The sequence below is a fragment of the Medicago sativa genome, chromosome 7 (genome assembly GCF_051527215.1).
Source record: "Medicago sativa cultivar Bolivia chromosome 7, Bolivia_mono, whole genome shotgun sequence".
In the NCBI taxonomy this organism is placed as follows: domain Eukaryota; kingdom Viridiplantae; phylum Streptophyta; class Magnoliopsida; order Fabales; family Fabaceae; genus Medicago; species Medicago sativa.
In genome coordinates this window covers 53,685,279-53,710,860 of record NC_140755.1, presented here as the reverse complement: position 1 = coordinate 53,710,860, position 25,582 = coordinate 53,685,279, and the positions used below count along the sequence as shown (strand labels likewise).

General features: G+C 33.3%; 2 protein-coding genes and 1 long non-coding RNA gene across 3 annotated transcripts; all 3 read left to right on the top strand.

Annotated features, from left to right (window-relative positions):
• The first annotated feature begins 661 nt into the window (after positions 1–661).
• LOC146906778 (uncharacterized) lies at positions 662–3,791 on the top strand. Its single transcript, XR_015017661.1, has 5 exons — positions 662–984; positions 1,180–1,291; positions 1,405–1,511; positions 2,066–2,127; positions 3,514–3,791. It is a non-coding gene; the product is annotated as an uncharacterized LOC146906778 (long non-coding RNA).
• Positions 3,792–9,570: 5,779 nt separating this feature from the next.
• On the top strand, positions 9,571–10,304 carry LOC146906777 (2Fe-2S ferredoxin-like superfamily protein). Its single transcript, XM_085723066.1, has one exon. It carries the CDS (start codon positions 9,638–9,640, stop codon positions 10,097–10,099), a length of 462 nt encoding a protein of 153 aa, XP_085579192.1. The 5' UTR covers positions 9,571–9,637; the 3' UTR covers positions 10,100–10,304.
• A 6,711-nt stretch (positions 10,305–17,015) lies between these two features.
• LOC146906776 (maternal effect embryo arrest protein) lies at positions 17,016–18,070 on the top strand. The gene is made up of 2 exons (XM_085723064.1): positions 17,016–17,321; positions 17,429–18,070. The coding sequence occupies exons 1-2, from the start codon at positions 17,314–17,316 to the stop codon at positions 18,000–18,002; spliced, it is 582 nt and encodes a 193-aa protein (XP_085579190.1). The 5' UTR covers positions 17,016–17,313; the 3' UTR covers positions 18,003–18,070.
• Positions 18,071–25,582: the final 7,512 nt, after the last annotated feature.

The following is a 25,582-nucleotide window of genomic DNA, read 5'->3' as shown; positions in this document are numbered from 1 at the left end:
TGGGAGAAGAAATTTGTACAGTATATGTCAAAACCTAGCATGCTTGTACAAGACATGATGCAAAACGTTAATATGCCTTAAAAAAATGGCACAATGCTATAATATATTACATTATGGCTAATTTGGACTTTTTGTCATAAAGTTGGTGTCTTTTCCACGTTTATGTCCATGGAGGTGCAGAAAGTTTTTGAGCGTGGGTCCCACCTCAAAACTTTCTTTCCTCTTCTTTTTGAAGTGCTACCAAACAGTGGAAAATCACTGTATCCACTCACTTTCTTTCCCTATCCTTTCTTTCCTTTATCTTTCACCTATTCCAAACAGCCCCTTAGAATTTCTATGGTTCAATTGTGAAAAACACTTAACCGTTCAATTTTTAATAGAGTAGTGGTATTTATACAACCATTTGCGACAACTTTTGTGACAACGTTCTTTTTCTCTCTCCTTATTGGTCAAAAACAATAGGAGAAAAAAGGAAGGGATAAAATCATACTTATTTCTAGTATGAATAACATTGCTAACAAATTGTGCCAACCCAAATTTTGATGGTTTTGGCTCCAAATTGTTCTGGCCGTTGGATGCATCTGTGTAGATCTCCACATAATACATTTGTTCCCAATCAGTTCAGATTCAAATGTCATTAATAAATGTTGTTCCATTTCCTATGTGATTTACAACCTTCCCTCTCTCTCTCTCTCCCTCTCCCGTTCTCTCTCTCTCGGAACAGAACAAGCTTCTTCTTCTACCTCAGCTCTTCTCTTTTCATTTTCGATTTTATCTTTGCTCTTCTCCTCTCACAATCGCTGCTTTTCTTCATACTCATCGCCTACAGTTCCGGCCACCTCACCGGAAACCACGGCGATAACAGTGAAAGACTCCTAACACACCACTGCTAATATCGGAATCATTCGATCCGTTTGTTTATACGACACGCTCCGTCGCGGCTAGGAGAGGTGGGATGATTTCTTCTTCTTTTCACTGCTATGTGTAAGTTTTTTCTCCTTCTCCTTCTCCGTTGGTATATTTTTTCCCTCATCTTTAAATACAGATTTGTGTAAGTTTTTCACCTTCAATTTCTTCCCCTTTTATGTATTTGATGAAATGTCTCATTGAATTTCAATCTTTAGTTCTTTAGTTTCATGGAACTAATTGACGTTGACAAAAATTTCTCTATTTTTTCAGTCTCTATTGAGGCGAGCTTCACTGACAGAAAGTGATGCATTTGCATTTCTAAGGGCCGATAATGAAGATTGTATTACGTACATATTCTGGTTTCTGTGAAGCACTTCGACAGGTTTGTTGCAGCATTAACTGTGCTATTAGCACGCTAAAAGACCATTTAACGCACATGCTTATCTGAAAATCCATGTGTTTATAAGTTTTTTTTGTCCTTTCAATTCTTTGCAGCTCAATTTAATTGGCCTTCTCATGGGTTGAATGAGGAAGAGATAAAGGAGTTGTGGGTCCAAGCCGACATAGATGGAAATGGTGTTCTTGACTATAAAGAAATCCTGGTAAAGTATTTCACTTGAAATTATATAATCAAGAATAAATCATACAAGAAAAGACTCTGAATTTTGAATTATATTTTTCATCAGATGAACTATATCTATGTAACTAATGACTAGAGGCTTATTGTCAACCAATGACTATAAACTATATTTGTGCTCTGTCTTAACTCCAATATTCATGGCTCTGAATTGTGTTGAGATGCTTAATTACTTAGTATCATTAAATTTTCTTAGAAACTTCACCGAAGTAGCTTATTTCATGCCTGAACCATGTGCTTTGAAAAAAAATATGAGAAGTTGGCTAATTCTCTAAATCCTACAAATTACTGATAATGTGGAGTTAAAATTTATCTAAATAGACTCAGAAATCATGTATGAGATGTGATTCTAAAATGGATAGTGTTTCTTGCACAAAGGTTCTTACATTTTGCAATGAGTATATATGTTAATCCTACTTCTTTACGGGGTGTTCTTCATGTTTAATTAAGGGACTGTAATTTTTCATATTGAATTGAGATTACAAAATGTTTGAATCATTTTTTAATGTGTTACTGCAGTTCGAGAATCAATGCCATTTTGTGTTTGATAGATCATAATTCATAATGTTCAGAATGTGGAGGTATGGTATTGTCTACTTTTTTTTAACTTCTAGATTGAATATTATTGCCTTTTGTTATGCAAGCATTTGATGAGAGGAGATGATTTAGTAGAAATTTCCGACAGCACATGTTCCATTCAAACAAATATCTTTTGGCTTTAATTTCCGACAGCACATGATTTAATTTCCGAGACTCTCTTCAATTTTGTTCTGATAATATTGTTGTGTTTGCAAACAAATAATTATCATTGGGCTTTCAGCCTTTGAAGGTAATGTGTTTTACTATCCTTTAGGTTTATGTATGAGATTTGTTTTTATCTTATGTGGATCTGATATTAAAACACTTGAAAAGTCATCTAGAAGGATAGTTAACACCATCTATGAAGGTTTTTAGAAGAGATAGATAAATTGCAAAGGCTATTTCTACTAAAAAGTGTATCAATTAACATGTCAGTATTTGTATAGTTGTACCATCTTCATAGTTTTGATAGAAAGAGGTAATTTGGATTTTTAGTAGGAATTGGCGAAAGTTTTCTATGGTTCTATTTTGTATGCAGCTTGAAAGAAAAAGCTACAATTAAAAGATATACGAAGAGTAATATCATATTTTTAAGGCTTTGTGATCCTATTGGTTAAGTTCTGTGGTTCACATATTCAATTTGGTTTTTGGATTTTCTGTTCAAACTTTTTGTTTCCAATTTATGTATGATATTTACCAAGAAAACAAGCATTTCTTCATGAATTTGTCTTTAAAAATTGGAGAGCCAACCTGCAATACATGGTCCTCAAAGTGTTACTTTCTTTGTTAAATTTATTGTATAATGTGGTTGATATTTTTTGGTTCTATTATGGGCATAGTGTGTATTTTGGTTCATTGACTTTGATTGATTTAGAGTAAACCGCAATTTTTCTCCTTGAATGTGTTATGCGATATCATTATAGTCCCTATTTGTATCAAAATTGCAAACACATCCTCAAAAGTATATTTGCTTAGACATTTTAGGCCTCAAAAGGTATATGATTATATTGTTCTGATCATATATTTCACAATGTTTACATTGATGCTACCGACAATGCTTTTTTCTTTTTAATATTCAGATTCAACGTTTCAGTTATTGTAATGGAAAGAAACAGGATCTGCCACATTTGTGGTGAAAACAAATAGGGAAGAAACTTAGATTATATTGATTCAACAGAGAGTATTCATAGGGTTTTTGTGACTTTAAAATGATACAGGTTAGTGAGGGATTAGAATAGTTTTTCTGGAGTATGAAGAAACCAATGAAAGAAGCAATTGCCTTAAAGAATCTGATTGAATTTATGCAAAATCACAGTTATGTGTCTTTTGACAATTCTATGACATATCTATTGATCTCAGATAAACACTTTCATCAATTCTTTTTTCAGGTTATGTGGTTATGCAGTAGCCAAATTCAATATTGTGAAGCTTGAAAGAAGAATGATTATGCAGCTTGAAAGAAAAAGTTTACAAATTAAAAGATCTATGAAGAATTATATATCAGAATTTTTTATGCTTTACATAAAATTTGTGAGTGATATTTGAGATTTGAAAAGTTTCATGTAAAATAAAGTTCCTTAGTCTAAAGTCATTAATCATGTAAACTTGATCTGGATTCCAAGTTAGTTGAATTTTTTTCAATTTTGTCAACAATTGAACCCGTCAATCTGGATGTTGGCCTCCCTATTATTAGAGAAAAAAATCATTGATAAGTAAATGTTTGACTTTTGCGTTTCTTAATAAGGATTTGACTTTTGTTCTTAATGTTTTGTATGGAGCTGTATAATGATATTTTTTACTTGGGATGGTTTTCAACAATTAAGGATACATATTTACTTTTCAACACTATCTGAAATAGCATAATAAATAATTCTCTTTGTTTTATCTTGAGTATGATTCAATTGAAAAGAGAGTAACTCAATTGCCTTTAATTATTTGAAATATAAATGGTGAATTGAAAAGAGGATAGATTTATTTGTGATTCTCTTAGTGAAATAAATTTACATAACCTAAGTAGTGAAAGCATTTACATAACCTGAGTGGTGAAAGCTTGGTACTAGCATAAAATGATACTTTTCCAAAGATTATCATTGACTCCTTATAAAAGCCTTTGAACTTATTTTGTACTTGACTTTATTCGACATCAACAAATATTAAATGTTTATATTTTGCTTTCTTTTATTACACACTGTATATGACCCGTGCGATAGCACGGGATGGAGATCTAGTAAGAAAATAATGTGAGTATGAGAGGGAGAATTGTTCAAAAATTATCGCAATATAGATGTTCAAATAACATTTCTTTTTCATAACACAATAGAAATACTACTATTATCATGTCACACAATCACTTCTTTTAAAATAATTTTGATGTTCTCAGATTAAAGGATTGAATTATAATTTTATTTTCAATTCTTACCTAACACTCTAACAATGATACCTCATCTTAAAGCTTAATTGGAACTAATTTTGTAAAAACTCAACTTTCCGGCAAATCATACTTATTTAAGAGAACTACAAGATTGGACTTTTTATTAATCTTGGTTGATTTGTAGGTCATTTGTGTTTCTCAAAACAAACAAAATATATCATTGCAACATACCTTCTAAGTTCTAATAGACAAGAGGTGTTAAATCCCTCAAAAAAAGACAAGAGGTGTTAAAGAAACTATCACAAAATATCTTCTCGTAAATTTGGAAGACGTGAGAGAGCGTGGATCCTAAAGAGAAATTATCTTAATTTTTTAATGAGAATGTTAACCAATGTCCTTAAGGAATTGGTTAAAGTACTAAAAATAAAAAATTTATATTAAAAAGTTGTGTAATCATTGCATTGACTAAAGAATCAACTAGTATTTTCAAGATAAATTTTTTTAATATAATATTTAAACAATGTCTTTAGGACACTCGTTAGCAAAACTCGTTTTTTAATTTTTATCTAACACTAACACCTCATCCCAAAAACTATTTGGGGACTCAATTTCAAACAAATCAATTAGTCCAAACTTAACTCTCAGTCCTCATCATCTTAAAGTCAACTTGTGAAATTTGTTTTTGGGACTTTCATATTTGAAATAGTTTTTCTTGAAAATTAAACTAAATTAGTATTTAATTTTTTTTATCGTGTCTTATTCATTTCTAACCCGACTCATAGTGAAGATAAACAGATCAACTTGTGAGGCAGAATAGGATAAATTTTATAAGGGTCGGGGCACTGGTTAGGCATACCATAAAAGGGAATTATTACCATAAAAGGAAACTGTTTTTGACTTTATTATAAATTAATTACACAATTTCAATGCATTAACTTTTATATAATTTCCTTTTTCATATTCTTAACTAGTGCCCCGGGCGCATCGGTTAGCATTTTCTATTTTATAATTAATTTAACATATCATGTTGTCTCGTCAAACACTAGATTCAAACAAGAAATGATATAATTATCATATCAAGTCTGTTACCCTTTTTTCTTTTCACACATCAATTTTTTTTTTCTTTTTTTCTTTTCACACATCAAAGACCTTCCAACATCTCCAACAGCTTAATGCCCCTACTTTGGTTACATACTTGCGTTACCAAGTCTGTTACCCTTGCCACCAAATGAACTCTAAAGACCAAAATAAATTTTCTACGCTAAATGCAGTTTGACTTTATATTTAGTTTATTTTATGAGTTTATTTTATATTTAGTTTATTTTATGAGTTTGTTATTCAAACAAAATTTAACATAGATGTAACAAGTTTAATTCTTTTTCATTTGTTGTTTAAGAGATTTCACTTGCAATTTTACATGTTTCTTTATTATTACATAGAGGTTCTAAGTCCGGAAAAAGAAAATCCTACACAACAATATCACGAGGGATATAAACCCTCATTACATCAGTTACTACCAAATAACCAAATTAAATCGGATAAGACTCATAACAAACAGTATCATAACTTTTGTTTTTTTGACAAAAACAAAACGATATTCATTCATTCAAATCTATAGAATACATCAGAATCAAGATTGCTAAAAACGTAAAGGATGAATCTGTGAACAAACTCACAGCACCCAAGTTAATAGCATACAACGGCAAAATGCCTACAAATAATATGATAAAATCTAAATCACCGGAATACTCTTCCTTCTGGATCTGCAACGTTGACGTCCAAATCATTGATTGAATCTGTGATTGACTGAAGTTGATCTTTCAATATGAACCAACGAACACCGCAACAAGATGCCAAATCAAACAACGCCGCACAAGACGACGAACAACACAAGGTCGCACTCAGACAACGAAATCACGAAAAAACACAAAAGAAAATGCTTGATATTCGTGAAAATCACTTATTTAGATCGAAAGAAAGTGGAAAAAAGATGCAGAGGGGTGATTTTAGGTCAAAAAATGACCTAAAACCACCCCTCCTCGATGAGTGAAAGAGAAGAAAAACTTAGAGAGAAGTTGGAGTTTCTCTCACTAAAAAACTAGGGCCGGCTTTTTCTTCGCCAGTAACAGTATCATAACTTAAAGAACGAACAAAATTAGCTAAGGCATTTGTAAATTGATTGGCTTAACGGTATCCATTTTATATGTTTTTATATAATACAATATAAAACTCTTAACTTTTTTGTTATTAATCACCTATTAAAAATTCTTTTGTTCATTATCAATTAAGCAAGTTTTGTTTTGTCAAACATATGTTTTTTAGCCATCCATGAAGGTGTTTTTTAGCAATCCACAACTCAAGGTGTGATTTTCACTTTTTAGTTATAACTTTGCTAAAAGACACCTTCATAAAAATTAGTTGGTGTCTTTTAGCAAATGCCCATAGAATAACTTGCTAAAAGACACCTTCATAAAAGGTGTCTTCTAGCAAAACCCATATATATATATATATATATATATATATATATATATATATATATATATATATATTATTTTCCACCATATTCAGAAACATAAATTCGATGTCGCTATCGTCTTCAATAAGCCAAGGCATATAGCTTGCCGTTTTCCATGTGTATTCATCTCTATCTTCTCCTAGGTCTATGCATGGCATTTGACCAAACAAGTGACGTGTATATTGATTTTCAGATGCTCAAAATAAGTGTTAAGTTGTGACTTCAAATCATCAAGAGAGTCGGTCGGCGTTATCAAAACCTTAACTGTCTTTTTAAAAGCGGAGTCCCTAACACGGCCTTCAATTTTTGCAACCTATACAGTAAACTGCAGAAGTTCCCATAATTCGGCAGTAAACTGCCGAGGTTTCCGATGACAGTTTTCTACGTAAACTGATGAAAACAACAACAAAAACAGCTAAAAATCAACCGATTAAAATGCTTAATACTTGTTTTTTTACGTCAAAAGTGTGTTGATACATCCTATGCTTGATGCTTCAATGATTTTGGATCAAGATTTGGTGAAAAAAATTATTGGATTTGGGGGTTTAGATGGAAGAGGAAAGAAAGGTGATGATGAAATAGTGTGTAGGGGGAGCAGGTGGCTGTTTCATCTGATGAAACATTTCCTCGACAGTTAACTGCCGAGGAAAACCTCGGAGGAAAACCTCGGCAGTTAATTGTAGCCGGTTTTTGAATTCCTCGACAATTAACTGCCGAGCGGCAATTATATATTTTACATGTGTGTTTCAGCCTTATGATATGCGTGAACATCAATTTTCCAAGCAAAAAAGCCAATACAAAATCGATGGGTAGTAAATATGAATTACCAAATTTGACCTTTGCTTTCAATATATGAAAATAATTGTTATAATGATAATTACCCACTACAGGAGGTAACACATAGTACACTAACCTACACTTACAATTACAAGTTATAGTGCCAATGTCAAAAAAAAAAAAAGTTAAAATATGTCTCTCACCATATGAGACCCATCAATGTTGCGCACTTTAACCCTTACAACTAGTGCAAGCAGAAGGTGTGACAATTTGTGTCACCCTCCACTTGTGAAAAATTTCATGTATAAAAATTGGCACCTACATTTTCTTTTTATGTATTATTAACAGTTCATGCTATTTATAATCATCATGTTTCACCGTTAGAAAATTTTGACGAAATTTAGAGAGAAAAAACTAGTCTCTATCAAAGATCAATTTGGAGCCGTAACGAATTAACTTGAGAAAGAATAAAAATTTACATTTTTTATACATAATATAGAGACATGACAAAATCTGAACTTTTTTCTTACTAAGGACCAAAACCAAAATTTGCTAATATTACAAGGATCAAAAGTAGGATTAACCCTTTTTTAATTTAGCCCCTCTAGGCATTTTTGTTTTTGAATTTGATCCCTTAAAATTGGTGAGTGGTCACATGAATAGAGAAATAAACCAATTTAGACACATCACATGTCGTCGCGTCATAACAAAATATGATGTCAAAGACAAAAGTTATTTTTTTAAAACTTACAAAGTTTGTTTCGTAACAAAAAAATACAGGGACAAAAATAAAAAACACTAAAACTTACAACGATTTAATTATTTAAGTCTTTGTTTAATGATAAATTTCATTAAACATTTTGACTACTTCTATAATCAAACACTAAAGTTTTTAAAAAAAAAATAAAAAATAAAACATTAACCTGTGTTTGGTAGAGGAGAAGAAGGAGAGAAAGAAGTTGAAGAGAGAGAGTTAGGAGAGAAGATGAGCATTTCTCTTGTTTGGTTGTGGTGAGAAAAAGGGTAGAGAGAGTTTAGACATGTAGGCCCCACGGTTTTTAGTCTCTTCCCACAATAGCGAAGAAAGATGGAAGAATTGCAACTTTTTTGCAGTTTTACATTTTTATCCTTTCATTGCCTCATAATAGACAAAAAAAATGCTACACTTGTGTTAATAGGCTGATGGGAGAAAAAAATTGTGAAAAGCTTTTTTTATTTTGTGAAATGGGAGAATAGAAGTTCAAATTGAGTAGAGAAGTTAAAACATGTAATTGTTTTTTTTAGGGATGAAAACATGTAATTGTTGAATATTTAATTAATTTAAAAATGAAAAATCAAATGAATTAATTTATCTTTTAGACACAATCAAAATTATTTAGCTATACGACACAATAAAATTATTAACAACTTTAAACAAATATAAAATTTGAATAACTTAATCATTATAAATTTAAATTAAATAATTTAATTACTTAATTAAGATAAATTTAAAATATTATTAATGTAGTACAATTTTTTATTATAGGGGTAATTTAGTAGTTTTACAAATAATCAACACTTCTCTCTCTTCTATTTCTCTCATCTCTCTCTTGTACCAAACAATACAACAAATCTACTCTATTTCTCACTTATTTCTCTCTTCCCTCACTCTCTCTCACCTATTTCTCTCTTCTTAACTTCTTCTCACAACCAAACACACACGATCACATTATTCGGGTTACTGTAGCCCAAACCCGACCCATAAGCCCACATTGAATTCCCAAAACACCCCCATTTCATTTCCATCAAAATTTCCTCTCCTAAATTTCAACATCACAACCCTCTCTCTCTCTCTCTCTCTCCGTCAACAATGGCGTTAGCATCTCTCCGAAAACTCACCACCACCACCCGCCAAACCACCCTCTCCTACCTCTCCCAATCCCCAATCTGCCGTACCACATCCACCCAAAAAGTCTCCGACCGCATCGTGCGTCTCTCGGCAATCGACTTCCAAGGCCAAAAGCACAACGTCATCGGCCTAACAGGCCAAACACTCCTCAAAGCGCTGATCAACACCGGATTAATCGATCCCGATTCGCACCGTCTCGAAGACATTGACGCTTGTTCTGCTCACTGTGAAATCAACATCGCTCAAGAATGGCTTGATAAGCTTCCAGCTAGGAGTTATGATGAGGAATATGTTTTGAAGCATAATTCGAGGGCTAGGGTGCTTAATATGCATTCAAGATTGGGGTGTCAGGTTCTTCTTAATCAGGATCTTCAAGGTATGGTTGTTGCTCTTCCTGAACCTAAGCCATGGGATACTTCTTAGGGTTTTTGGGGGGAAAATTGTTTTGTTGTTGAATAATGTTGTTGAATGAATGAGGTTAAGTAATTGAACCTTGTTGTGGTTTATTGTTGTTATGTCTTTTTTTTTTTTTGAGTTTGGAACTTATGATGGAAGTTTTTGGTTATTTTGAACTATTGTGCCTGTGATTGGCTATGTAATGTTATTAATAATTATTTCGAACTTTGCATTTCTGTTATCATTAGCCATCTACACTCGAGCTATTGCGTCTTCGTTATAGCATTTTGGGTGTGTTATGACTCCTTTCCCTGCAAAGACACATACATTGGATATGATACCGACACCATGGTTCTAAATTGTGTTTGTCGTTGTGCTGCAAAGCTTTATATTGCGGTAAAATGTAGGCAAATGCGGCTGTGTATGCAATTGGGATATGGTTTGTGGATAACTCAAAATATTGAGGTCATGTTTGTTGTTGCAGAATACAATTTAGAACTGAACTGACAATGATACCGCTAATAATTTTAGAAAGAGAAATATTGAATGTTATGAAACGAAAAGCAATAATATGTTGACATGTTTTCTGTCAAATTGTTGCGTAATGTTTTCCGTTTATTTCAAAGGAAGTTTGTGTGTACTCTTGCATTTCGTCTAAATAACATTCGTAAGATTTAGCTCTGAGAAAATAAAAGTGCTTGAATCTAACCACATGTGTCACACATTGGAACTTCGATATGAGGTTTTGGTGCTACACAGCTCTTTAATATAATTGAAGAAAATGTACAATACTTTTGAAGGTTAAGGAATATGGTGTGTTTGGTTTGCAGTTGAATAACTGCAAATGCATGTTTGAGTCCCAAATAACTATGGAGAATCTGTAGGACAAATGTACCTCTCAAACCAGGAATCAACTATACCCTTGTGAATTTTGAGCCACGGGTTGTTTTTTAGGAGCTAATTGGAGTTTATTTTTCTTGGGAGAGTTACCGTTGAAACCAATTTGCAATGTCGGGTCAATGATGATTGATTGTACGGGTGATTGTTCTATTTACTGTATTGGGCTGTTATCAGCAGCCAATGTAGGTTTGTGCTATTGCGTCTTCATTATAGTATTTTGGGTGTGTTCTGGTTCCCTTGACCCCGTGAACTCTTTAATTTTGATGAAGCACAGACACCGGATATGATATTGACATTCTTACACCATGGTTCTAAATTGTAGTTATGTTGCAAACATTTATATTGAGGTGAAATACAGGAAAATGTTGGTGTTGCAGCCACAATTGCTATGTCGTTGTGTATACCTAAAAAATTGTTATACCGCGTCTTCTATTTAGAACTATGACTGACACGGCTAATAATTGAAAGAAAAATGGAAGTGATTAAATCTAACCATGTGTGTCAGAATTGTGCCCGGTATGCGACATGTTATTCGCACGTGTCAGACACCAGAACCTTTAAATATGAAGTGTTGGTGTTATATAGCTCTTCAATGCAATTAAAAAAGGTAGAGTCCTTTTGATGGTAAAGAAATATAGTGTGTTTTGTTTACAGATGAAAAACTGCATATGTACCTCGGCAACGTGAATCCAGTCGTACCCTTGTGAGTTTTGAGCCATGAGTTGTATATTTTGGGGGTCATTAGAGTTTTTTTCTTGGGAGAGTTGCGGTTGAAACCAATTTGCAATGTAGGGTCAAGGGTGAATCCAGTTGTACCCTTGTGAGTTTTGAGCCATGATCAGTCACCTTTGAATCTTGTTAACTGCTCTTTGATTTTCGGTAGGATGTTTTAGTTCACTGTTTTTGCGGAAATGTGTAGAATAAACAGATTACGCCTAACCTTGACGATTAATATTATGGCTAAAGAAAAATAGTAGCACAATGTGTATACATATGATATATAGACCATAGGTACAAAACCTAAGTACTTTTAGGAGAAGCTTTCAAACATTTTACTAACAGGAAATTTCCACATTTTCATATGTACTTTGGAAGACAAAGATTGCAAAGGATTTTGAAACTTTTAAGGCTTTACATAAATAAAGTTGTGCCTATTTTTTCCATGATAGCAGGAGAATGTTGTGTTAAAATGAAGTAGCATTAAAGGGCAACCCGGTGCACTGAAGCTCCCGCATACGCAGGGTCCGGGAAGGGGTCCCACCATTTGGTGTATTGTACGCAGCCTTACCCTGTTTTTACACAAGAGGCTGTTTCCAGGACTTGAACCCGTGACCTTACAGTCACATGACAACAACTTTACCAGTTGCGCCAAGGTTACCCCAAAATGAAGTAGCATTAAAGGCTTTAAATCACATGGAGCCGAATTGAAGTTATCTTTCTTTTTTTGTCAATAAGATAAGGTGGATGATTTGTTATTTGAATCAACAATGCATGAATGTGTTGTTTAAAATCCTTCTTTGCTTTTTGTTTGGAAGGTTGAGTGATTAAGTAGATTCAGGACAATAAGAAGCTATGATGCAGGAACATTTTGATACAGAAAACTTGTGGTGTGCTAGTGCTTTTGTATTAATTAAACAAATTTTTCTATTGTGGCTGTAAAGGTTTTTATATTCTGGGGATATTATGATGTGTTATATGTCTGGATCTCAACCTTATAAAGCCTAGTATGCTTCAAGCTACTTGAAAGAAATTATAGTTTTCAGTTTTGGATTTTACTAGAGAAATTGTTTGTTTTGAAAATACATGTTCCCTCTTCTTAACTCTTAAGCACAAGAATCTTGGATTACTTTCATTAGCATATACAAAGCGTGTCAACTGTCTAGTCAATTGAAGATATTAATTGGAAGAACAATGTTCTTGGGTAATGATATGAGGTCTTCACAATTTTGTATACTTCAGGGTATAATGATAATTGAATTTAGGGATGTTATATCCACGATTAATGCTATTTACTAGCTGGATGCAAACTAACCTTGGTTTTGTATCCTATATGTAGCTGAAGGTACTTTACCTTCCTCATAATGGTTGTAGTCTCATTTAGTGAATGCGGTAATAAATAGATGCTTTGATAAGAGGCTTACATGGCAGATAATTCTGTGAAACGCCGGAAGTTAGTCGTTATATAGTGGTTAGATAGAAAACGACACTGATAATTGATAGAGTTGGGTTCTGCTTGGTCCTGGTTGTGCTGCTAATTCCCTGTTCATGCCTGATTTGGGTAAACCCTTTAATTCTCAAGATTAGAGATTTTATCTTGATAATCTGTGTAGATTTCAAGTTCAATTCCTGTTCTTAGGTTTTTCCTAGATATAAGAAAGGGTCCATACATGCCAATAAATTGTACAAGAGTGTATTTAGCAGTGTGAATGCCCAGCTTTCTAGGTGCATTTGGCTGATTTGATAGCTGATAAGCCATTATCTCTATATAGAAGTTGGTAATGATGAATTTATTCAAACATCATGCATAAGTTTGTTGTCATTTCTGTTCATAGATTTTAAGTTAGTTTCTACTTCATTAGAGTACTGTCATTTTAGACAGAGTCCCTTGTGCTAATCCTGCTTGCAAAACAAGATATTAAAACTAATAACAAAAAATGAGAGTGATGATTTATTGGACTTTCCAAGGAAGACATTGATTTTTTCTTTTATTACCATGATTCATATTTAGGAGGCATGTAATAAGTTGTTAATGAATGGCGTTTCTCTATCCGCCGCATTTTAATCAGAGTCTGGAGGTGCGGCAGGTGGTATAGTAATCCTATAAGAAAATCAAATTGAAGGTGTTGTAGTCTGAAGACCTACAAACAGAAGAGACTTCAACCAACTTCCTTTACTTCCTCAACTAACGCTCAACATATAACCCAGATATGATAAATTATGACAATTACAAGATATAGGTTGTAAATTGACTGGTTTTGTTTGGGTTTAGGTCAAGAGACTGGTTACATACTGCATACACCACATTGCTGTGTCAACCACCACCTTTTTTATTTTTGCCCAAAAAAATATCTCTTCCTTTTCCCGTTCCTCTGTACTGTAACCTGCACTGCAGTCTGCAAGTAGTGCCCGTGACCATACATCTCTGCACCTGCTACCCCCTTTCCACTTATGATTATCTGGGTGTGTCTATGTTTTGGGTCATATGAATGTAGAATGTCGGATGCATTTTTTTTCATTTAAGAATGAGGACATTTTTAGGGATGCAAGTTCAACCTTTGATCTTTGATCTCTCCCTTTTATATGTTGTTTTGGCATTTCTTCTTTCTTTAAGCATTTGCGTTCTTGTATCTGTTGTGGTGGTGTATGAATACATAGGTGCAGTGAAGATTGAGGGAAGTTTGAGCGTGGCTTAGAAATTTGCTCTGAATATCTTCCTAAAGTCTTCCATGATGTGATCACAGTTATTTCTGATTATACAATAATCCAGCAAAATCGGTAACCTAAAAAAGTTGGGGAGTAAGTTAATACTTAATCCAGATGCTTGTGAATAAAGAACATTCCTGATGGAAACTTCAACGTTAAGGGGAGTTTTTTTACTTTTTATTTTTAATAAAAAAAAACATTGGAGAAGCGAGAGATTATTATCAATTCAAGTGTACTAGTGTTAATTTAGAACCGTTTGAGGGGACTCTTAAGGTTATGAGCCAAGACTTTTACTACTGGTTGGGCATGGCAACTCATCCACCACCCATAATTGTAACTCCTGCTCCGCTTATTTCAGAGGTTGAACAATCCACCAAGCGCATAGAACAATTCTCTCCCATACGACCAAGCTGCAACCAATTTGCATACAATGTATTTCAGCACAGCAGGATCATATTCACAAATAAATTTGTTTACACCTCTACTCGACCATATTCTGCACCAGGATCTTAAACATGATTCATATTATACACCTCTACTTGACGACTACACTGTCTCCCAATGTTACTATCGTAGCTCACAACAGTGACATATAATACACATGTTGATTATACTATACTCTAACAGAAAGTCTGCAAGCCATTTTTGATCCTTCTACACCGTACGTGTTATGTATTATGCACTTAAGCCAGTAATGTGAAGCAACCGTGATTTTGACATATTAAGATGATGAGTAAATTTGATTTTTCTTTTTGCATAATTGATTCTAACTTATTAAGGATGGAGTTTAGAGCTTTAGCCTCTATTGGTTTTTAGTCTGAAATTTATTGTACGGCTCCCTTTTACATGAATGTATACAACATTAAATCATTTTACATTTAACTCATTTGTAACCGAAATTCATTTTTATTTTCTCATAACCAAAATGCACTAAGACTACATTTATGAGCTTTTCTGTTATCTTCTGTCCTTTTTCAGTTATGCAAACGATTTTCTCTCCTTTTGTAGATGAATATGATATGATAAGTACTCACCAACAACCTTTGCATGGTGATGAATTTTTTTTTTTTTTTTGAAAGATTGCATGATGAATCTTCACTTATTGTTCATAACAACCAACCAATGCTACGATAAATATATTACCTACCCTCGTCACTTATTTTATCTATAGTCATTCTTCTTTTATTTGATGACATACTTCTAGTCCCATGCATAGATATTCACCTACTCCACCAATTTTTCTTCAAGGCTTCCTCGTTTCTAAACAGCAAACACAGCCTTAATTACAAAGATGAACCTAGCTGTATTATACTTAGACGAACCTAAGAGAAAATAGGTAATAAAAAAACTATCCTTGTCGGAAGTGTTAGTGGTACAAATTTAACTTTTTCTAATCTCAAACGAAAGAATAAAATCTAAGGAGAACAACACTTTGATTAATAATGTATTAAATAAACCATCAAATTAGCTCATCACTACATGAGATACTCAGATGATAAATATTGTAAAAAGGTCTTCAACTCGATTAGTAGATCTTTATATTTTAACAATTAGTGTCAATTTTGTTTCTATCTCTTGTTCAAAAAAGAACAAATGTTTCTATCTCTAACACTCGTTCTGTTACGTGAAATTTACGTGGGTTTCATCATTTTAGATGAGATCTACTTTCAATATATAGTATTTATATATATTTCATCCAATAAAAAAGTAAGTGGTATATAAATTATTAAAAAAATAATGTATATAAATATAGAGCTATGAAGCCCCGATACGGATACGGATACGGGTACGATACGATACGGGTACGCGAATACGTCAAAAATTTCAAATTTAGGATACGAACGTTTACAATTTTTTTTAATATATATATATTAGACATAATCGCACAAAAAATAAATAGCGTGAAATCTTAAAACTAATTACACCAAGTCAAAATACAATGGACCATTCACCAACTAAGATATCCTTTAAACCAAAACATACCATATAAACAACATGCACTATGATGATACCAAGGTAGTATGAAGATAGTCACCCTTTTCAAGTAATGGCCAATATAATGATCCAAATTTACAAAAATTAATACTTGTGATCAAAATACAAATAAAAATTTTAAATAAAAATTAAATTAAATCATTCGGATACTTCTGGGATACGTATCCGGGAGTATCCTTAACGTATCCTTAAGGTATCCAATATATTTTTAAATAAAAATTAAATTAAATCATTCGGATACTTCTGGGATACGTATCCGGGAGTATCCGCGGAGTATCGGTATCCGATACGTATCCGACACGGGTACGGCACCATTTTGAAGTATCCGGCTTCATAGATATAGAGTCATGTTAACCGGTGCCCTCGAGACACCGGTTAAGGCCATCAAGAAAAAGAAAGTTTTAAGTCAAAAATATCATTTTTTAGACTTTTGAGTGGTAGACATCACAAGTTCCAATACCAAATTACTACCATATTTATTTTCTTAACTAATGTCTCGGAAGCACTCGTTAACATTTATATAACACTTCTCAGAGCTAACTTTTTAAAATATCCCCAGTCTCAAATAATATTTTTTTAGAACGTGTTATCCCTGATTTATTCTCTCTCCGTTGAAAAGGAATCTGACTGACCGAGTACCTCAAAACAAGTTTGCCCGTTACTTAACTCGGATGTCCTTATCCTACCCATCCCCATTTACCTTAACTTTCCTTGCGTATCTTTTCAAACTTTCAGACAAATCCCAAAAGCAATTAAACCAGCTACAAAGCAATCACATCTTTTTCAGTCAAAAATAAAGCAAACACATCTCAAAACGAAACCCTCTCCTTCTCCCCCAAGCAAATTATTTCTTCTTAACCCTCAAAAACCTTCATCTTCAAACCCCCCCTTCACCCTCTCTCACACATTCATTCCATCAACCAATGGATGAGTAAGTATCTATCTTTCATTTTCCAACTTTACATTTAATTTAATTTACTAACGTAACATTCAATAAAAAAAAAATGTAAAGAACCTTATATGAACGTTACATTACAGATCTCCAAAGGATTACTACCCAAACCAACGAAACGACATAACAAGAATATCGTCAATGTCATCCTCATCAACAACAAGCGTACACGTCACCGCATTAGACGGACTAGTCAACGTAAACTCCCTTTTCACAATCGCCGTATTCGTCGGCCTATCTCTAACAACTCCAGGCCAACGCAGCCTGGAGAATCGCTCCTCTTGCGACGCCGGCATCGACGTCGCAAAGAAGCTTCTAGTCTTCGAAGTTGTTTCCTTCAGCTTCTTTCTCTCATCTTCCCTTGTTGCTCAAGGTCTTAAACTTGCACTCAATCTTCTCAACAGTAAGGATGTGGATGAAGCTTTTCGTGCACATATTAATCTGAAGGTTTTGAGATGGGGGATGTTGGGATCTGCTTTGGGATCTGTAATGGGGTGTTTGTTTTTGATGCTTTCGATGGTGAATGTTATTGAGATTAGGTTGGGGATGTTGTCTTGTGGAAGTAAATCTGCTGCTCATGCTGTTGCTGTTATGGCTGTTCTTGTTACTTCTGCTCTTGTTGTTTATATTTCTACTGCTATTTATGCTTTTACTCACTAGATTTGGAAATGAAATCATGTTTCATTGTTATGTTTTTTGATATATGAAATGGATTTGTGAGTTGGTAACTAGTTGCTAATTTTTGTGATTTTTTAGTGATGGCAAAATCATATCACCGACACTTCTGATTGAAATGAAAGTGTATCCAGTGTCTGACATGTATCTGTGTGTAACACCGATACGACATCCAATACATGTGATGACATTCACTTATGTCATTTTCTTAAATTAGTATTGGTGTCGACGTGTCAATGTCTTTCTTTTTTTTATTATAAAAAACGGGGTCTTACTTATTCAGTTCAGGGAGGAAGAGGGCCAAAAGGGAAGTTCTGCGTCCTCACCTTTCAATCGAGCAACTGCGTTTCTTCGTCTTTCGGTGTCGGTGTCGATGCTTCATAGGTTGTTTTATTATATAGTGACTAGTGAGTGATGTTGCTTGGAATTAAAATCAATGTGGGTGGACTGGATTAGGTTTAGGGATTGAGTTATTGTCAATTATTTATTTCATGTGCAATTTGGTTTCACCGGATTTAGTTGGGAAGTTCGATATAGGATAGGACTGATACTTTAAATTGAAGGTGTATGTATCTGAGTGTTTGACACTAACACAACATTGAGATGTGTGATTACATATAGTTACTTATATTTTTGCAAAGTATTACCTGTGTGTGGCCTCTGCCAGACACTGGCATTGGCCACCGCCGACTACTACCGTTTCCAAGAAGTATTATTACACGTCTGCTTGTTGGTGTCTGTGTGACATGTCTAATGTATGTGTTTTGTTAGTGCTTTATAGGTCTAGTCTAGTGTGGTTGGTTGGTGGTACATGATTTTCTTGTTGAATGCGCAAGAGAATGATGTTTAGAATCTGTATATGTGGATGAAACTTGGTTTGACTGAATGAACATTTGGTCTTAACTGCGGAGTGGTTGTAGGATTTTGTTGAAGTTTTCTCAGGCTTGAAGATTGCTTTTGTATATAGAGTCTGCAAATGAGTTGTGGTTCTTTGTGCGGTGATTTTCTATTAGTAAGTGCAGCTGTTAGTTGCAAACAGCTCTAAAATGTTGATAATGCACCTGTAATTGCAGTTCCATGTCCCAATTTGAAACATAAGAACTCAGTTCAATAGACTGGGTTCATTTTTATTGAATGAATTAAGTTTTTGTTTGCTTCAGGACATAGTGATTAGCGTTGCTTGTAAAGTTGTAATCCAGCTGATTTCTATGAAATAGTTTTGGTTATTCTAAATTACATAGATGAAAGAACATTGTCGCGTGGTTTTGCACTCTTGATTTGTCTATACTCTAGATTAAGAAAATGTGGCACACATTCAGTGCAAAGATTGTTGCTTACCTTACACCCAATGTGCCTAGAGATCTTAATTTGTTTTAGCTTAGTTAGCAGGAAAAGTTTAGAGCTAACACTGTGGTTGATGGAATGGTTTACTTTGACTAATTTGAGCTTCAGGTCAAAACTGCAGTCGTAGGAACTAAAAGTTGCTGAATATGGAGTCACTTGAATTCTGGCTTTCATTTAATATGTATGGATTTTGCTTGGTGTCTTAGATTTTGAAGTTTAACGGGTGTGGATTCTTCATGGTGGCCAATATTTTAATCGTTGTTGCCATAGAATGCAAAATTTCCTCTATACCAGTAAATTTCCCAAATGCCCCCTCGGCAGTTAACTGCCGCAGAAATTATCCGGCTGTAGCTAATTGCCGAAATTCAATTTAATCCATCGGCACTTGAATGCTGTGGAAATCATTTGAAAATCTGCAAGCTATAAAACGAGCAGCTGCAAAGAGATGGGGCTTCACCTCTGCAGCTTTAACGTCCGCCGCCATAGTCATCTCCGACGGTGGTCCCTTGTGGTTCCACCTCCGGTTCGGACTACGAAGGAAAAATCCTCCGTCATCACACTATGTCATCACACCTAACTCATGGCTATTATAGAAACAAAAAACTTGTGTCAATTTTCTTAACAGGTTTCTGATGCCTAAACACAGAAACACAAAATCCGTAATCACACCCGAGGAATTCACAACTGAACAGTTTTCTTCAATTCATTTTCCAATTTATTTGTTTCAATGAATCTAATAGAATTTACAATCTTTAATTTGTTTTTGGAGGTGGATTTTCTTGTTCTTCTTCTGTTACCTCTTGCAAAGTGTAGCACAATGTTTGATTTGGAAGAAGAAGAAAAGTGAAGTTTGTGGTTGTGAAAGAAAAAACACAAAAAAAGGGATTGAAGTGGAAGAAGAAGAACACGTTTTTTTCCCTTCCTTTTTTTTTTCTTTCCCCTTCCAGCTCTTTCTCTCAAATGTTTTCCACGGCACTTAAGTGCCGATGGATTAAATTAAATTTCGGCAATTAACTACCATTGGATAATTTCTGCGGCAGTTAATTGCCGAGGGGGCATTTGAGTAATTTATGGGTGTGTTTTAGCCTTCTCTAATATGTATACAACAATTTTCAAACAAAAGTGAGTAGATGAATAGATAGAGCAACCAACTTGCTTAGGTTCTCTACATACATATCTTTGCCCACTTTTTCTTCGGGTTTGTCATTTTTAATTTGCAGATGTGTATGAGAGGAAGAAGAACACAAAAAGAGAAGAATGAATAATGGAATTTTGCGAAAAAATTAAGTTGGGTTACCATGTCTGTTAAATTTTTCGTTAGATGTGCTGAATTGATTTATCTTTGCCACAACTTTTTTTTTTTTTTAACATTTAAAAAGAAAATAACATTTTTTCAGCAAAACCAAAAATAATGACATCTGGCATCTGGTTGGTGCTTTAGCATCTTTGGTGGTTTTTAAAGGGGTTTTTGTTCGAGCCTGGTGATTGAATGGCTACCGATTTCCCCTTCTTTGTATTTTTTCTCCACCCGAGCTTATTAGTGCATCTCGCACGGGCTAGTCGGTTAATAAAATTATGCCGTTTCAAAAAAAAAAAATGACATCTGGCAATGTGGGCATGAAATCATAGGAAAAAAAACGCATGAAAAAAAACGCATGTCTAGGAACAAAAATCAAAAGAGACTATATTTGCAAGGACCAAATATACATTTGAAGTTTTAAATCTTTTATAAAAGCTTATATATAGTTTCTAGTTTTTTGACGAACAAAGCTCATATAGAGCTGTAAGATAGGACTTTAGATACCCATCTATAATCAATATTCTACCCATCAAAAGATAGACTTTAGGTAATTTGTCCTGTCTTTATGATTGAAATAATTTCTCATTTCTCAAGTATGATAAAATGCGATATGTTGCCTAGGAATAAATTTTTAGAAAGTTTGTATTTTGAGTTATCTTTCTAACAATAATGGCGATGTTGCTCTCGAATTCAGATATGCAACTATACTAATTTTATATAATGTAATTTGCTTTCAAATGTTTGAGAGAATAGTAAAAGTTCATCTTATCGCACTAACTAACCGAAGGCTATTATATCTCTAAACAAGATAGAAAGAAAATCTAACTAAACTCAAGAAAAATTTTCTAGTTTCGAAAAGTTTGATCATTCTCAATATCTAAAATGTGATTTTCAGTAGAAAAATATATGAGATAACTTTCCTTATTACGTACTATTCGTAATTGAAAAGAGTTTTATGAGAGAAGAATTTTGGTACATGTACCCCAATCCTACTAAATAATCAACATTGATGTAACTTTAACTATCAATATTGCACCATTCTATTTGAGCAATCAAATGTGGATTAATACCAGCAAAAATATATTAAAGTAAGGTTCCAACGCCATGCCAAACGTGACAGAAAAATAACACCAAAAAAATGAACCATGTTTATAATTAAACCAGCTCCTTAGACCGTTACCAAAAATAATTCCTGGTTTTAAAGTGACATGACGTAATTTAAAAGTTTTAGCCAATCGCATATTGGTCATACAACATTACAACACAACTCAAAATATTTATTATTAAATTAAAATTCGAATCCATAACATATTATGTTTAGAAAGACTACATAAAGAGATAATCCATAGCAATAAACCCAAACATCGATGTCACAATGATAAAAACCACATAAAATCTCATGAAGTTAAACATAAAACTCAACATCCAAAAGAAATATCAAACAGAGTAAACAAGGAGCTGGTCTCCAAATCCATTATCTCAAAATGAAGTCACCACGAACTACAATTTGAAATCTTGCTGAGAGCCCACTATGTACCTAACATGTACCAAACAGGTAAAAAAAGACACATACTTAGAAGGTGTTAGTTCATAATAAATCATATGCATGGTGAGTATCGAATAATATATCAATTATTAAAAATATTCTCATAAGATGATCTTTATAAGGTCACTCTCAATAACAGAACTTCAACTCTAGCGATAAAATCTTAATGTTATATCTTTAATTCAACTTATTAATCCATCAAGTATGATAAAATTTATCGACAAGTATCTCATGTCAATGAGAGATTTAATTCAATATATCATAAACTAGCTCTTTCAAAGTTTCCATCATAATTAGTATTTTAATGACTCATGAACTATTATCTGAAACTATTGAGACATGGACATATTTCTATACCCTACAACTCAAGTATGATAATTGATTTCCTAATATCTTCTATGCTGATACTCATAAAAATACAACTACAGTCATTATGAATTACCATACTCCTTAATCATTATAATCCAAAATTTTTTACAAAAGAAATAAATTATTCTTTCATAATTACTATCTAATACTCTATCAATAAATACTACAACATCCACTTTTGAAAATAACCCTCAAAACTCATCATAGAACATTTTAAAAACACTTGGTGAATTATTATTAAAATTATACAACTAATATTTCCAGAGTCATATCACAATTATCTGATACTGAGATACTAGAATATTAGATAATAGGGTGCAACATGTTAGATAATAAAATATTGGGCTTAAGTTATTGGACTTTTATATTAGTAAGTTAGCAGTCTATTATGTTTTATTATATATTGGTTTGTAATCTACCTTATTGCAAGATCATTGTTAATTATATTAGAAACCTAGCCATCTCTTTGTACTCTATTGAAACTCTATATTGTTAACATGGTATACAGAGCATGGTTTGATCCTCTTTAAATTGTTTGTAGCTTCCGCTATTGAGTTTCTAAAAGTTTGGGAATGTTGTGTGATTGATTTGGTTTAATTTCTTTCGGTTTGATCTGTTCTGGTTTGTTTTATTTCTTTTGCTTGAATAATTTCATGATAATCTGGTTTAGTTTAATTTTGCTCACCCATTTGATTTTGAAGATAGTGTTGAAGTTGGATATATGAAACTATTGCAATATATAGACACCACTTGCAACATTGGATTGAGAATTTTGCCGTTAAAAAAATGGAGTTGGATCGAGTATACAATTTGGAATTTGCTACCATAGTTGCGTTTGAAGTTATTGGATTAATAAGAGGCAAATCGGTAATAAGAAAAAAATTAGGGAGATCCACTCAATTTCGTTAATTTGGCGTGGTTGTTATGAATTTTTATGATAAATTGTATGAAAAACATATCCCCCGCAACCAATTTCTTCACCAATCTCATCCATTTAATTAATCTAACGGCTAGGATATAAAGTATAAGCACAAAATTAAAAACAATTGGATTTTCCCTTTTCTTGTACGAATTCCCTTTGTATGAAACCATTGAGTGTCATCAAGAGAGAAAGAGAACAAGAAGCAATCCAACAATCGACCCATGGTGACAGTTTGTTGATGGGATTGATTATGTTTGTAACTCAAACTCTTTGGATTTGGTCTTCAAATTGCAATTGATTTTGCTGCAAAGTTTGTTCTCCAATTTGTAGATTTTGATGCTAATTATTGAGATCTATTATGTTGCTCGTGTCTTTCTAACACATGTTTTCATGAGTCGTGTTATTAGTCAAGCCTATGTTGTTTCCCTGTATGGTTTCAATTAATTTGGAAATCTTAATAGTTAGGAGTAACATTGTTGAACAACGTGAATATTGAAATGTTGAACAAAATTGAATAAAATATATTATTATGTAGAAGCACAAAATTGTAAGAAATGGAAAAAAAAGTATCGGCCTGAATATTAAGAAGAAGGATGCACATAAGTGTGAGAGTTCCTGAGAATGATGGAAAGGCAGAAGTATTGGGTGGGGCAAAAGGTTTTTACTTCATGTTATATCTATGTTGTTGGATTTGTCTAATGACTGAGATGGAATAGAAGAGAAACTGGCCGTCGAGGATCCAGATCCTAAATTGTATGTCTAATTCGAATGCAAAAAGGAATTTCTATTAATATGCTTGGTGCGGCTACCCTAGAAGTTTTGGTAAATTGTGGTTTGATCAAGGTTGCTTATTTGGTTGTTTGTTTCTCCAATTTTCGACAGGGCTTCGAATTTGGTTTGGTTTATTTTGGTTCACACTTGTTCTTTAATTTTTCTTGGTTTGGTTTCGTTCGGTTTAGCTTGGTTTAGTTTGATTTGATTTGATTATGTTTGGTTCTGGTTGTTTGGTTAGTCAAATATAATTCTCACAATTGGTTTGTTTGTTTGGTTGTTAAGTCGAATGCTCATAATTTAGTTGTTTGGTGAGTTAAGTGTTCACCATTTGGTTGTTTGATTGATTCTCTCTCTCTCTCTCTCTATATGTTTGATGGTCTATCTCCCTATTGGTTTCATATGTTTGATTGTCTCTCCCTATTGATTCATTTGATTGATTGGTTATCCCCGTTTGATTCTTCTTATTGATTGTTTCTCCCCTTTTTGATTCTTCTGAGCGATTGCACATCTCACTGTTGATACTTCTAATCAATTGCTTCTCTCTCTCTCTCTCTCTCTCTCTCTTTCTCTCTCTCTCTCTATATATATATATATATATATATATATATATGTCGACTCTTCTGTTTGGATGCTTTTCTTTTTGTATGGTTTGCTTTGACTTGATTTTTCTCTTTGGCTGGTTCATGGTGATGGTTCTTGGAGCTCTCTATGATGATAACTCACTTCGGTTGCTGCTCTCCGTTGGTTCTGCTATCAACTGATTTGGTTTATTTTCTGGGTTAATCTGTAACAAGCTTAAAGCTTAGTAAGCTTTAGCTTGAGGGGTATTGTTCGAATTTTAAATTATTTAGTATGTTTTTCGTATTTTGTTTGACAAACTCACAATGTTTCTTGTTGATGCTTCATGAGTTTGAGGGTAGGTGTTAGATAATAAAGTATTGGACTTAAGTTATTGTGCCTTTATATTAGTAAGTTAGCAGTCCAATGAGTTTTATTATACGTTGTTTTGAAATCTATGTTATTGCAAGACTGTTGTTAATCATATTAGAAACATAGTTGTCTCTTTGTTCTCTATTAAAACCTTATATTGGTAATACAACATACAATATTCAATTTAATCATATCAAGGTAAAATAATATTAAGCATAATCCATGAAGCAGTAAACTTAATATACACAATGTGCACTATTTAGTAATTAAATCATAAGCACAAATTACAAACCATTATAAATAATGTACAAAAAGGTCAAGGGCCAACCCTTTCATCTAAGTCTACTTATTACCCATGATTATGTCAATATCTTCTTCTT

Coding starts and splice junctions, on each gene's coding strand:
- LOC146906777 (XM_085723066.1), top strand. CDS start 9,638: ATGGCGTTAGCATCTCTCCGAAAACTCACCACCACCACCCGCCAAACC.